General features: G+C 39.1%; 1 protein-coding gene across 3 annotated transcripts; it reads right to left on the bottom strand.

Moving 5' to 3' along the window:
- LOC148067267 (uncharacterized) lies at positions 1–4,244 on the bottom strand. Of its 3 annotated transcripts, none has more exons than XM_087805130.1 (5): positions 4,098–4,244; positions 2,623–2,797; positions 1,433–1,574; positions 1,243–1,353; positions 1–868 (listed from the first exon to the last, which is right to left on the bottom strand). In XM_087805130.1, exons 2-5 carry the CDS (start codon positions 2,719–2,721, stop codon positions 729–731), a joined length of 492 nt encoding a protein of 163 aa, XP_087661256.1. In that variant the 5' UTR covers positions 2,722–2,797; positions 4,098–4,244; the 3' UTR covers positions 1–728. The 3 variants fall into 3 exon arrangements, with proteins under 3 accessions (XP_087661256.1, XP_087661258.1, XP_087661257.1); XM_087805132.1 differs by having other exon boundaries at positions 2,623–2,711; positions 4,108–4,244; XM_087805131.1 differs by lacking the exon at positions 4,098–4,244 and having other exon boundaries at positions 1,255–1,353; positions 2,623–3,397.
- Positions 4,245–14,888: the final 10,644 nt, after the last annotated feature.

Here is a 14,888-nt window from a genome sequence, read left to right as displayed (position 1 = left end):
TGATTTCATATATTTTTTATTTCAATACGTTTGACGACAATTATTTAATCATCAAGGCAGTCATTCTGCGGCACCTAATATATCCATTCTTAGTCTTTCATAAGCATTTTAATGTTTTAAATTAAATTAGATATAATAATGGAATAAATATATGCTACTTCAGTCATTAAATGGGAGTTTTTCCAAGTTTTGAGACTGAACATTCATGGCAACACCTGGATTAAAAAAACACTTTCGAACACTTTGGTTGAATGGTAACATTTGGAAGTGAAACATGATTTAGGATAATATCATCCACAACACTGAACCCTAGACTGGTCGTGACACAAGATAACAGACAACAGGTTCACTCTGTGTACAAGCAGCCATTCGGGATTTGAACTCTTTAGACATACTGTGCATACTCTGACAAATTGTCACAGATTTAAGTGATTATTAATCCACAAATATTTAATATAATAGTAATAATAATAATAATAATAATCTCTATTTATATAGCGCCTTTCTAGACCAGGGTCACAAAGCGCTTTGACAGCCATTCACATACTGATGGGAGTAGGCTGCACACACACGCCCACGAATATACGAATAAACCGTTCACACTCACAATTCCTGCACGTACTAGAAGTTCATTAACTGATGGTAATCATTATAGTAGTAATGTAACAATACTTTACATCTGCATTAAACAATAACAGCTGTTTCCATAATAATACTTCACATCTGCATTAAACAATAGCAGCTGTTTCCATGTCACTTCCGTCTTGTTTTTCGACGTTTGAGTCGAGATCCACCGTCATGACGTTGTGATCCCCAATCATGGCGTAGTTTAACTCTGAGTTTACGATGTGATAGCTTCTACTTTCACCTATGAGTGGAATGAAGAAGATTATCATCGTTCACATTTAAACAACAATACATAAACTACAAAAAAACACTTTCAATAACTCTATAATAGAATAGAATAGAATAGAAAGGCTTTATTCATCCCCAGAGGGGAAACACACTTTCACAACAGCGCAGTTGGAAGAAAATAAAGTGCACGGGAATCATCCATTCCGCGCTGAGAGAGAGAGCGGTGTTGCGCAACCCCAACAGCTGATCCCTTGTGTAAACAATAGACCCGCTGAGCGTGTCTGCCGACGGAGTTCCCAAAAGTGACGAAAATAGCAGAAAACCGTATGCAAGATGAAAATGGTTGAATGAAAATCTGTCATTCATTCAACGATCTACACGACTCACCTCCGCTCTCACATTGCATTTGGAGAAGTTCTGATCCGGTACAAGAACACTTCTGGTTCTGGAAGCTGCAGTTGTTGAGGGTGGAGTCTCTGATGTTGATGATGGTCAACACTGGGTTTTATAAAAAATGAGAGAAGCATGAGAACGGAAACAACATTTCTATCCGATAAACAAGGATGTTTTAATCTACCTTGGATGTGTGTGACATCTTCACACTGCTCGCTGGTCGATGGTCGGCAGAAAACCGCACCAACCATATCAAGACAGTGATTTGCCATGACCTTCATCCTCTGCAGGACTCTCTTCACCTGGGCTGATCCACAAGTCTCCACCTGGAATAAAGTTGTTGATAGTCTTCAGGTACTTTTTCAAATGTGTTTCGACAGGGCCAGATTTTCTTGAAGCAGAGTAATACTTAGGGGTACGATTGTCAAGAATCACCACACAGAGGCGACTTTACGATATGTAGTGATACTGTAGTAACAAGGATGGATTTGTAGTATTGTCCGAGTACTTGACTCTGGTGTTTCAGAATATACAGACCACATGACTCTTGACGAAGTCGTAGCTGCTTTCATTCATTTTTGAACCAGAAATTGTCCATCAGCTTTCAAAACTGCTGGAGTCGATTGTATCCTCTCGTCCTCAGTCGTCCCAGGTGATTTTAATTTTATTTTAGCTGCGGAGGAGGAGGGAATGACTGCTGCTATCTAGCAGCCAGAAACCATGACCAACCCGTGAATAGTTGCATGTTAATAGTTTAAAAAATGAAAGAAAAAAAAGTTTTATTTTATACACAACCATAAATAGCTTTGGTTTTTAAAAAAAACGCAATTTAAATCAATACGGTAAGTTGAAAAGCGATACTGTAATGTTGAACCATTATTTTAATATATTGCTTAGGTTTTTGGTTTAGTATTTCAATGTCAATAAAGGTCATCCTGTGCCTCACATCTTCAGGAAGGGAACTGGAGCAGTGCAGGTCTAGAACCTTGGTATGAATTAACAGAGAAACGTATACAATTCTTGACGGTTAGGGCTTCAATACTCAGTTCATGTGTCCTCGCTCGGCACAAGAACTTGTTTTTGCGTCGGGGAATCCCTGCTGCTGTCCGATCTTTAAAACGCCCTCTCCTCACCATGTCACATGACTAATTATACATTAATGGGTCAGGTTTTCTGGAAGCTATTGAAGAAATGTTGACGTTTTTTATCATTATAAAAAAGTAGAACTTTTAATTTGTTGACGAGGCTCCGTGTGAAAAATAAAAAACGAGGGAGAAAGTCCGCGTGGATTGTACTTGTTGAAAACGCATGCGCGACTATAGTTGTAACAACAACACTGCAGGAGTGTTTAAAAAAAAAAAAATATGATCTTACCATGTCGACGACGATGGTCTCCGTACTTTTTCGCACACGGCAGTGTTGGACTGGCACTCCAAGTGGGCGGGTCGGTTTTTGGGCTTGATCTGCGGCCATTGTTGTGATAGGCTTGATGCTGATAGCCAATCACAGCCCCGGTCGGTAAGTCCCACCCACCAACTAGCTTTTGGACCTGTCAATCAGCTGTAGCTGTAGCGGAGCCAGAACTTTGATAGACAATTGATAACAAGCTAATTCTGGGAAAATAGAGCATAAAAAACGCAAAAAGGTGGTGCTGAAAAGCTCGGGGATAAAAAAGAAAAAAAAAGAAGTCCTTGAGTCAACTTGCAGCAACAAGTTTTAAAATAACGGATACAGTAAACAATACATGAAACTTTGTTCACTTATACTTCAAAACCTGCTGAACATGAAAATAAAGTCAGATCTTTGTCAACTATTACGTTTTTTTTATACTAAAATACATCGTGCACAAACAGCTTTTTAAGAAAATAGAACGTAAGTACTTCAATTATTTCAAAAACCGTAAATTCATTATTTTTGCAAGAAAACAAAAGAATAAACGGGAAATTATAACAGATCATTATTTCAACACCATTATTTATATTAAGTATATTTATTTAATTTATAAATATGTATAGCTACTTCAGCAAGTGATGAGAAGCATCAAAAACTTTGTTATGGATGCGTTTTATACATGACCACGTCCAGTGTCCATCAGAGGCGACGAGGTGGAGATAGTTGACAACTATAAGTACCTCGGTGTGTGGATGGACAGTAAACTGGACTGGTCGTGCAATACAGACCATGTATATAAGAAGGTTCAGAGTAGACTGTACTTTCTGAGGAGGCTTCGATCATTTAACATCTGCAAGAAGCTCCTCTGCATGTTCTACCAGTCTGTGGTGGCCAGTGTCCTGTTCTATGCTGTGGTGTGTTGGGGTGGAAATGTGTCCAAGAGGAGTGTCAACAGGTTGGACAGGTTGATCAGGAGGTGGTTGGAATGAAGCTGGACTCACTGGTGACAGTTGCTGAGAGGAGATCATTGAACAAACTACTGTCCATCATGGATGATGACAGTCATCCTCTCAACACTGTCATCAGTGAGCAGAGAAGCAGAATGAGTGCACGAATGCTCCTACCCAGGTGCAAAACAAATAGACTCAGGGACTCATTCATCCCTCGGGCTATTAAATTGTACAATTCTGAGTTCGGGGGCAGGAGTGCAGTGAGAGTATCTGGATGTTCTGTTCCATGTTAGTCTTTGTATCCTTTGTCTTTGTTGCTTTTCTTTGACCTATGTTCTTTATCTTTAGACTTAGATTGTGTCATCTTGTTCTTTTTCTCTTTATGTTCTTCTTCTTATTTTATTTTTTATGTATCATTTTTTATTGTTTATGAAAAACTGCTGGCTAGTGGTAAAAAACAATTTCCCGAAGGAGACCTCCTGAGGGATCAATAAAGTTTTACCTTACCTTACCTTACCTTATGACCCGTCCTTCATGGGATCCTCATCGGATAGTTCGGGTTGTATGGTGGAACAGAAAAAAGCATTCTCAGTTAAAAAAAAGTGATCAAATTTGAGATTCCCACACCGTTCATGATTCCAGAGTAGTTCTAATAAGGTAAGGTAAGGTAAGGTAAAACTTTATTGATCCCTCAGGAGGTCTCCTTTGGGAACAATAAAAAATAATACATAAAAAATAAAGTAAGAAGAACATAAAGAGGAAGAACAAGATGACACAATCTAAGTCTAAAGACAAAGACAAAGAACATAGGTCAAGGAAAAAAAACAAAAAAAACAAAAAAACAACAAAGACAAAGATACAAAGACTAACATGGAACAGAACATCCAGATACTTTCACTCCACTCCTGCCCCCGAACTCAGAATTGTACAATTTAATAGCCCGAGGGATGAATGAGTCCCTGAGTCTATTTGTTTTGCACCTGGGTAGGAGAATTCGTGCACTCATTCTGCTTCTCTGCTCACTGATGACAGTGTTCAGAGGATGACTGTCATCATCCATGATGGACAGTAGTTTGTTCAATGATATCCTCTCAGCAACTGTCACCAGTGAGTCCAGCTTCATTCCAACCACAGAACCAGCCCTCCTGATCAACCTGTCCAACCTGTTGACACTCCTCTTGGACACATTTCCACCCCAACACACCACAGCATAGAACAGGACACTGGCCACCACAGACTGGTAGAACATGCAGAGGAGCTTCTTGCAGATGTTAAATGATCGAAGCCTCCTCAGAAAGTACAGTCTACTCTGAACCTTCTTATACACATGGTCTGTGTTGCAGGACCAGTCCAGTTTACTGTCCATCCACACACCGAGGTACTTATAGTTGTCCACTATCTCCACCTCGTCGCCTCTGATGGACACTGGACGTGGCTTTGTCCTGGACCTCCCGAAATCCAAGACCAGCTCCTTGGTTTTTGAGGTGTTCAGCTGCAAGTGGTTCCTCTCACTCCAGTCCACAAAGTCACGTATCAGATTCCTGTACTCGTCTTCGCTGTTGTCCCTGATGCATCCAACAATGGCAGTGTCGTCAGCATACTTCTGGACGAGACTCAGCTCTGAGTTGTAGCAGAGGTCTGAAGTGTAGATGGTGAAGAGGAGAGGGGCCAGTACTGTCCCCTGAGGTGCTCCTGTACTGCACACCATAGTGTCAGACTTGATGTCCTTCACCCTGACATACTGTGGTCGATCAGTAAGGTAGTCCGTAATCCAGGAGACCAGACCAGGGTCCACATGCATCTTAGTCAGTTTGTCCTGCAGCAGAGTGGGTTGGATAGTGTTGAAGGCACTAGAAAAGTCCAGGAACAGGATTCTCACTGAACCGCTTCCTTTATCCAAGTGGGAGTAGGTCCGATGCAGGAGGTGAAGGATGGCATCTTCCACACCAACTGCTGGCTGGTAGGCAAACTGCAGGGGGTCTTGCGCGTGCTGGACTTGTGGCGTGAGATGTTTGAGGACCAGCCGCTCCAGTGTCTTCATCAGCTGCGAAGTCAGTGCCACCGGTCTGTAATCGTTCAGCACACTCGGTCGGATCTTTTTAGGGACTGGAACGATACAGGAAGTCTTCCACAGAGTTGGTACTTTCCCCAGCCGTAGACTGAGGTTGAAGACATGCTGGAGTGGCTCAGCTAGTTCAGCAGCGCAGGTCTTTAGCAGTCGAGCAGACACCTTATCAGGACCAGCAGCCTTCCCTGGACGAATCCTCCGAAGTACATCCTGTACCTGGAGTGAGGTGAAGCTGGGAAGTGGTTCTGTGGAGCTGGGGGGGGGCACAAGAAGGTGGGGCAGGTCCTGAGGCGGGCAGCAGTGAGGGTGAGGTGACCTGCTCAAACCTGTTGAAAAAGTTGTTCAGTCCATTTGCCTCATCCACCGTGTCCACTGCAGTCAGAGAGGCCTTGGTCTTGTGTCCAGTGATGGTTTTAACACCATCCCAGACCTCTCTTATTTCTTCTCGGCTCAGCTTCTCCTCCAACCTCCTCCTGTAGGTGTCCTTTGCCTCCTTCAAGCATCGCTTCACCTCCTGCTGAGCTGACCTCATGGCGTCCCTGTCTCTGCTCCTGAATGCCACTTTCTTCCTGTTAAGGACATCCTTGACCTCCTTTGTTACCCACGGTTTATTATTAGGGTAACAGCGGACAGTCTTAGTAGGGGCGACAACGTCCAAGCAGAAATTTAAATAATCTGTTAGACAGTGTGTCTGTCCCTCGATGTCCTCACCATGAGACCTCAGCAGCACATCCCAGTCTGTTGTTTCAAAGCAGTCTCTGATGGCGTCCTCCACAGCTGGTGTCCACTTTCTGATTGTCTTAGTGGTCACAGTCTGTCTCTGCACCAGAGGAGTGTACTGTGACTGAAGGTGGACCAGGTTGTGATCGGACCTTCCAAGTGGAGGAAGAGGTTTGGCTCTGTAGGCGTCCTTCAAGTTGGAATAAAGAAGGTCAATTGTCCTGTTATTCCTGGTGGGACAATCCACGGCCTGATGGAAAGTAGGCAGAGTAGAGTCCAGGTTGGCATGATTAAAGTCTCCAGAGATGATGATAAACGCGTCAGGATGTTGATTCTGAAGTCGAGCTGTCATTGTGTGGATCTTCTCACAGGCAGATGCAGCCGCAGCGCTCGGAGGAATGTAGACACACAACGCGATCACGTGACTGAACTCACGCGGTAGATAATATGGACGCATGCTGACAGCCAACAGTTCTAAATCTTGACAACAAGAGACTTTCTTCACAGTAACATGTCCCGGGCTACACCAGCGTTTATTCACGTACATGATCAGTCCTCCTCCTCTGCGCTTCCCACACGCGCGCGCGTCTCTGTCCGCTCTGACGGAGCTGAAACCCGGCAGATCCACGTGTGAGTCCGGAGTCAGCTGAGTGAGCCACGTCTCCGTGAAGATCAACAAGCTGCTCTCTCTGTAGATCCGCTGGTTGTTGAGGGCAGACAGCTCGTCGATCTTATTCGTCAGTGAATTGACGTTCCCCATCGTGATCGTTGGGATCGTTGGTCTGTGACGTCTCCGATTGTCCGATAGCTTAGCCTTTAGCCTCCTCCCTGCCCGACAGCCTCTGTAACGGCGCTGAAGTTCGATCGGGATCTCGTGGCGATCTCCAGCCCGTGCCATTGACTTCAGCGACAGTAGATCCTCTCTTGAGTAAACAAGACGATTCTTTCCATGTTCAAAAGTATCCATTTAAAAAGATTATAGTAAAAAATTAATAAAAAACAGAAAATTATAGAAATTGCTGCGGAGCTACTGGAAGAGGCAGCCGTCCTCGTCGGCGCCTTTAGTGTTAATGTTAATAGCGTAGACTTTCATGTACAAATGTACAGATTCACTAAAGTTTCATGAATGAGACCCAATATACTGTATTTAACAACCAGGCAACAGGGAGAATACCGTTGCAGTGTATGGGGATGTGGGAGGAAGATGATGAGACAATCTCATATGCCTTCGGACCATAAAGGTGTAGCGTCGGAGCAAACTCCCTCTGGTCTCTGGTGTACTCATGGCCTTTCTTTGCCAAGAGGTCTACCCGAAGATCTGAAATTCAGTAAGTATAAACGTATTCCTTAAACTGTTTTTAAATAAAAAGAGAGTTTAGCACAGACTTGAAAAAAACCCACCTATATAAGTCTTGGTTCTAAGGTTTTGCAACATTGGATCCTCCAATTTTCCATGGGCAGGAAGACGAGGGGTGAGAGGCTTTGATGCCCAGTGTCGATGCTTAACAGAAAAGTGGATAATATGCATTTAATTAGACAATACACAAAAACAAAGTATTCATGCAACTAACACACATTTTTTTTAATAGGTGCAAAAGGCATGGAAAAATCCTGGATTTGGGTCATCAGAATAATAATTGTTCCACCACCTCCCATGCTTTTTTCACCTGGAGAAACAATTATTGACATTATATCCCAACTATGTATCCATTTATAATGAGTTTAATATCTTACTGTGTATCAGAACCTTATTCATCACTAATTGCAGAACAGCAATTGAAATGAAGATGTATTTATTAATTTATACTTAATTCAGTAAGTATAAACTTATTCCTTAAACTGTTTTTAAATAAAAAGAGAGTTTAACACAGACTTGAAAAAAACCCACCTATATAAAATATTCAAATTAGTATTTCCATTTTAACTGAGTAACATTCTATCTGGTCTTTTAGTTCTTCATTTATGAGGTTTTTCTCCCTCAGATCCTCCAGGAGAGCATGTACATTTTTCTTCATCCCTTGCTCCTGATGCTTGTTATTTATCTTCTCCCACTCCAGCCAGAGCTTTATGAAGTCTGGCTTTTAGAACAGTGGGAGATAAAGGCAAAGCGTAGTAGTGGTCCTATTGGAAAGAGGGAAGAAAATATATTGTGGTATTTATAACACATTTACTCACTAATGAAGCTGGCCCCCATTGTTCATTTCTCATCTCAGTAACAGTGACATATACAGTGCATGTACTCATGTGTATTTCAGTGTGCCTAAAATGAGAGGCAGAGGGCAAATGCGATAAAGATTTTAATATGACCACGGCCTTGATGTCCATGTGTTTTGAAAGCATGTACTCACAACATCAGAACGAGGTTCAGCTTCAGGAAAACGCTGAGGCTAGTCCACTGGCAGGCTTTCTTCTGCTTTTTTTGAAGTTTAGGTTGTCCTTGATGGTACTTGCTAAAATTTAAGAAACATAAAACACATTTAAAAGAAAAAAAAAGTTTTTAAGCATTGGAAAGAGTACTGCACTTTATTCCTAAACATGCAGACTGAAAAAAAAGTTTAGAAAAGTATGGCTTACATGGACATATGAATCATAGACAATTTGTAGTAAAACCAGCATTTTTAAAATATCCAAGCACCCTATATATCATAGCTTGATGTATGACGATTCGAACGTACCAAACCGTTTGAAAAACGGTCCAGAATTCGGCGAATAATTGTATTTCAAAATTGAGAAATACCTCTTTCCCTGCAGTTCTTAATGCGCAGCGGCCTCTGATGGCTTTTTTCCCGCCCGAATAGGATCTTCGTCGCGTGATTTACGCGTCACCTTCTCACGATCCGTGATTAATTCATTTTAACTTAAGTTCATTTGTATACACATTACTACCATCTAGTGGTCTTTAAGTATAACTACCTCGATTATTCTAAATGAATTAGATTATTGTAGATCTAATAATACAGAATATTGTAACTATAGTACAATTACTGTATGCAGACAAAAAAACAGACATATACAGTGTGTACAAGAACACAATCACATTTAAATAATGTAAATATTAACACACCATAATAATAAATAGACAACTGTCTTGGTTCTAATGTTTTGCAACATTGGATCCTCCAAATTTCCATGGGCAGGCTTTGATGGCCAGTGTCGATGCTTAACAGGAAAGTGGATAATATGCATTTAATTAGACAATACACAAAAACAAACAAAGTATTCATGCAACTAACACACATGTTTTTTAATAGGTGCAAAAGGCAGGGAAAATCCTGGATTTGGGTCATCAGAATAATAATTGTTCCACCACCTCCCATGCTTTTTTCACCTGGAGAAACAATTATTGACATTATATCCCAACTATGTATCCATTTATAATGAGTTTAATATCTTACTGTGTATCAGAACCTTCTTCATCACTAATTGCAGAACAGCAATTGAAATGAAGATGTATTTATTAATTTATACTTAATTCAGTAAGTATAAACTTATTCCTTAAACTGTTTTTAAATAAAAAGAGAGTTTAACACAGACTTGAAAAAAACCCACCTATATAAAATATTCAAATTAGTATTTCCATTTTAACTGAGTAACATTCTATCTGGTCTTTTAGTTCTTCATTTATGAGGTTTTTCTCCCTCAGATCCTCCAGGAGAGCATGTACATTTTTCTTCATCCCTTGCTCCTGATGCTTGTTATTTATCTTCTCCCACTCCAGCCAGAGCTTTATGAAGTCTGGCTTTTAGAACAGTGGGAGATAAAGGCAAAGCGTAGTAGTGGTCCTATTGGAAAGAGGGAAGAAAATATATTGTGGTATTTATAACACATTTACTCACTAATGAAGCTGGCCCCCATTGTTCATTTCTCATCTCAGTAACAGTGACATATACAGTACATGTACTCATGTGTATTTCAGTGTGCCTAAAATGAGAGGCAGAGGGCAAATGCGATAAAGATTTTAATATGACCACGGCCTTGATGTCCATGTGTTTTGAAAGCATGTACTCACAACATCAGAACGAGGTTCAGCTTCAGGAAAACGCTGAGGCTAGTCCACTGGCAGGCTTTCTTCTGCTTTTTTTGAAGTTTAGGTTGTCCTTGATGGTACTTGCTAAAATTTAAGAAACATAAAACACATTTAAAAGAAAAAAAAAGTTTTTAAGCATTGGAAAGAGTACTGCACTTTATTCCTAAACATGCAGACTGAAAAAAAAGTTTAGAAAAGTATGGCTTACATGGACATATGAATCATAGACAATTTGTAGTAAAACCAGCATTTTTAAAATATCCAAGCACCCTATATATCATAGCTTGATGTATGACGATTCGAACGTACCAAACCGTTTGAAAAACGGTCCAGAATTCGGCGAATAATTGTATTTCAAAATTGAGAAATACCTCTTTCCCTGCAGTTCTTAATGCGCAGCGGCCTCTGATGGCTTTTTTCCCGCCCGAATAGGATCTTCGTCGCGTGATTTACGCGTCACCTTCTCACGATCCGTGATTAATTCATTTTAACTTAAGTTCATTTGTATACACATTACTACCATCTAGTGGTCTTTAAGTATAACTACCTCGATTATTCTAAATGAATTAGATTATTGTAGATCTAATAATACAGAATATTGTAACTATAGTACAATTACTGTATGCAGACAAAAAAACAGACATATACAGTGTGTACAAGAACACAATCACATTTAAATAATGTAAATATTAACACACCATAATAATAAATAGACAACTGTCTTGGTTCTAATGTTTTGCAACATTGGATCCTCCAAATTTCCATGGGCAGGCTTTGATGGCCAGTGTCGATGCTTAACAGGAAAGTGGATAATATGCATTTAATTAGACAATACACAAAAACAAACAAAGTATTCATGCAACTAACACACATGTTTTTTAATAGGTGCAAAAGGCAGGGAAAATCCTGGATTTGGGTCATCAGAATAATAATTGTTCCACCACCTCCCATGCTTTTTTCACCTGGAGAAACAATTATTGACATTATATCCCAACTATGTATCCATTTATAATGAGTTTAATATCTTACTGTGTATCAGAACCTTCTTCATCACTAATTGCAGAACAGCAATTGAAATGAAGATGTATTTATTAATTTATACTTAATTCAGTAAGTATAAACTTATTCCTTAAACTGTTTTTAAATAAAAAGAGAGTTTAACACAGACTTGAAAAAAACCCACCTATATAAAATATTCAAATTAGTATTTCCATTTTAACTGAGTAACATTCTATCTGGTCTTTTAGTTCTTCATTTATGAGGTTTTTCTCCCTCAGATCCTCCAGGAGAGCATGTACATTTTTCTTCATCCCTTGCTCCTGATGCTTGTTATTTATCTTCTCCCACTCCAGCCAGAGCTTTATGAAGTCTGGCTTTTAGAACAGTGGGAGATAAAGGCAAAGCGTAGTAGTGGTCCTATTGGAAAGAGGGAAGAAAATATATTGTGGTATTTATAACACATTTACTCACTAATGAAGCTGGCCCCCATTGTTCATTTCTCATCTCAGTTACAGTGACATATACAGTGCATGTACTCATGTGTATTTCAGTGTGCCTAAAATGAGAGGCAACAAATGCGATAAAGATTTTAATATGACCACGGCCTTGATGTCCATGTGTTTTGAAAGCATGTACTCACAACATCAGAACGAGGTTCAGCTTCAGGAAAACGCTGAGGCTAGTCCACTGGCAGGCTTTCTTCTGCTTTTTTTGAAGTTTAGGTTGTCCTTGATGGTACTTGCTAAAATTTAAGAAACATAAAACACATTTAAAAAAAAAAGATGTTTTTAAGCATTGGAAAGAGTACTGCACTTTATTCCTAAACATGCAGACTGAAAAAAAAGGTTAGAAAAGTATGGCTTACATGGACATATGAATCATAGAAAACTTGTAGTAAAACCAGCATTTTTAAACTATCCAAGCACCCTATATATCATAGCTTGATGTATGGCGATTCGAACGAACCAAACCGTTTGAAAAACGGTCCAGAATTCGGCGAATAATTGTATTTAAAAATTGAGAAATACCTCTTTCCCTGCAGTTCTTAATGCGCAGCGGCCTCTGATTATTTTTCCCGCCCGAATGGGATCTTCGTCGCGTGATTTACGCGTCACCTTCTCGCGATCTGTGATTAATTCATTTTTACTTAAGTTCATTTTTATACACATTACTACCATCTAGTGGTCTTTAAGTATAACTACCTCGATTATTCTAAATGAATTAGATTATTGTAGATCTAATAATACAGAATATTGTAACTATAGTACAATTACTGTATGCAGACAAAAAAAACAGACATATACAGTGTGTACAAGAACACAATCACATTTAAGTATATTAACACACCATAATAATAAATAGACAACTGGTTCTAAGGTTTTGCAACATTGGATCCTCCAATTTTCCATGGGCAGGAAGACGAGGGTGAGAGGCTTTGATGCCCAGTGTCGATGCTTAACAGAAAAGTGGATAATATGCATTTAATTAGACAATACACAAAAACAAACAAAGTATTCATGCAACTAACACACGTTTTTTTTAATAGGTGCAAAAGGCAGGGAAAATCCTGGATGTGGGTCATCAGAATAATAATTGTTCCACCACCTCCCATGCTTTTGTCACCTGGAGAAACAATTATTGACATTATATCCCAACTATGTATCCATTTATAATGAGTTTATTATCTTACTGTGTATCAGAACCTTCTTCATCAGTATGTATTTCAGAGAAACCTCAGTTTCATGAACTCTCTTTGCAACAAAATAATGAAAAGTGATGAAAAGTTGCAGAACAGCAATTGAAATGAAGATGTATTTATTATTGTTGTCCGACTTTCCCTTTTTAGATAAGATGATGAAGAGACAAAAAATAAAAATGAGTCAAAACTGTGCATGAAACAATTTTGCCCACTTAAATAGTATGAAGAATAAATCTATAGCATTACTTAGGAATTAATACCAAGAGTTACCGAAGGTTAAAACATTTCCTTTTATTTTAATTATAATGATAATGATAGTATTATATATTATAATTATAATAATAACATTATACTTGTCCAAAAACTTGTTTTATTGGTATTATGGTAATGGTAAACATTGAAAATGATGGTCTCCTCGAAAGGTGACAGTTTTTATGGCTTTTACATCATATATAGTCAATATAATTGGAGGTGTAACATGGGTCAACGCTGGCTTGTCAAACAGGAGCTGCAGCAGCTGAGGCTGGACTGGAAGCAGAAGACGGACACGATGCTGCACGACGTGGTGCACCAGCTCAGCAAGGTGGACAGCAGACGGGCCGTCACTCTGGACAAACTGGCCGAGCTCAAGAGAAAGGTGAGACTCAATGATTTTAACTATTACTTTCTCTAAAATTCTAACGTTATGATATTTTGCTTGTTAATGGTCCATATCTTCTACAAGAGATATTATTCAATCATTGATATTAACTTGGTATAATAATTGATTTCTAGCATCGCAAACCTGTCATCTTTGACAAGGACATATACATAACATGGCTAAAATAGTATATATATATAACTATCAATTTCTCTAAAATGCTACATTTGATTGTCATAATATTTTGTGTGATAGTAGTCCACATCCTCTAGATTCGAACATATATAGTCTGTTATTGTAACTCGTAACTCGCAGAACAAATGAACAACAAATATGACCCATTTCTATTCTTATATTTCTAATCATTTCAGATCCAGGCCTGGTGGAGAGGCTGCATGTCCCGCAGAGGTTTGGGCAACAAGGCGGAAAAAAAGAAAGGCAAGAAAGGCAAGGGTGATGGAAAGAAAAAGAAGAAATAAATGTGTTTGTATTTCCTCTCCTCACATCTTTCCTCATTTTTGTAGAAGGCAGTAACAAAGCATGACAACAATAGATGATTTCATATATTTTTTAATTCAATACGTTCGACGACAATTATTTAATCATCAAGGCAGTCATTCTGCGGCACCTAATACATCCATTCTTAGTCTTTCATAAGCATTTTAATGTTTTAAATTAAATTAGATATAATAATGGAATAAATACATGCTACTTCAGTCATTAAATGTAGGTTTTTCAAGTTTTCTGACTGAACATTCATGGCAACAGCTGGATTAAAAAAACACTTTCGAACACTTTGCCTGAAAAGCCTGAACAAATAAAAACATCTTAAGATGTTTCTTAAAGGAGTCAGTAGATCCATCAAGTGCAAAGAGAGAGGAAGATCGTAATGATATAATAACACTTCACATCTGAATTAAACAATAGCAGCTGTTTCCATGTCACTTCCGTCTTGTTTTCAAGACGTCTTGATCCACCGTCATGACGTTGTGATCCCCAAACATGGCGTAGTTCAACTCTGAGTTTACGATGTGATAGCTTCTACTTTCACCTATGAGTGGAATGAAGAAGATTATTATCGTTCACATTTAAACAACAATACATAAACTACAAAAAAACACTTTCAATAACTCTATAACAGATTT

Source organism: Callionymus lyra, chromosome 13 (assembly GCF_982586985.1).
Source record: "Callionymus lyra chromosome 13, fCalLyr1.hap1.1, whole genome shotgun sequence".
NCBI classification, from domain to species: Eukaryota; Metazoa; Chordata; class Actinopteri; order Syngnathiformes; family Callionymidae; genus Callionymus; species Callionymus lyra.
This window is presented reverse-complemented; position numbering and strand designations above follow the sequence as displayed.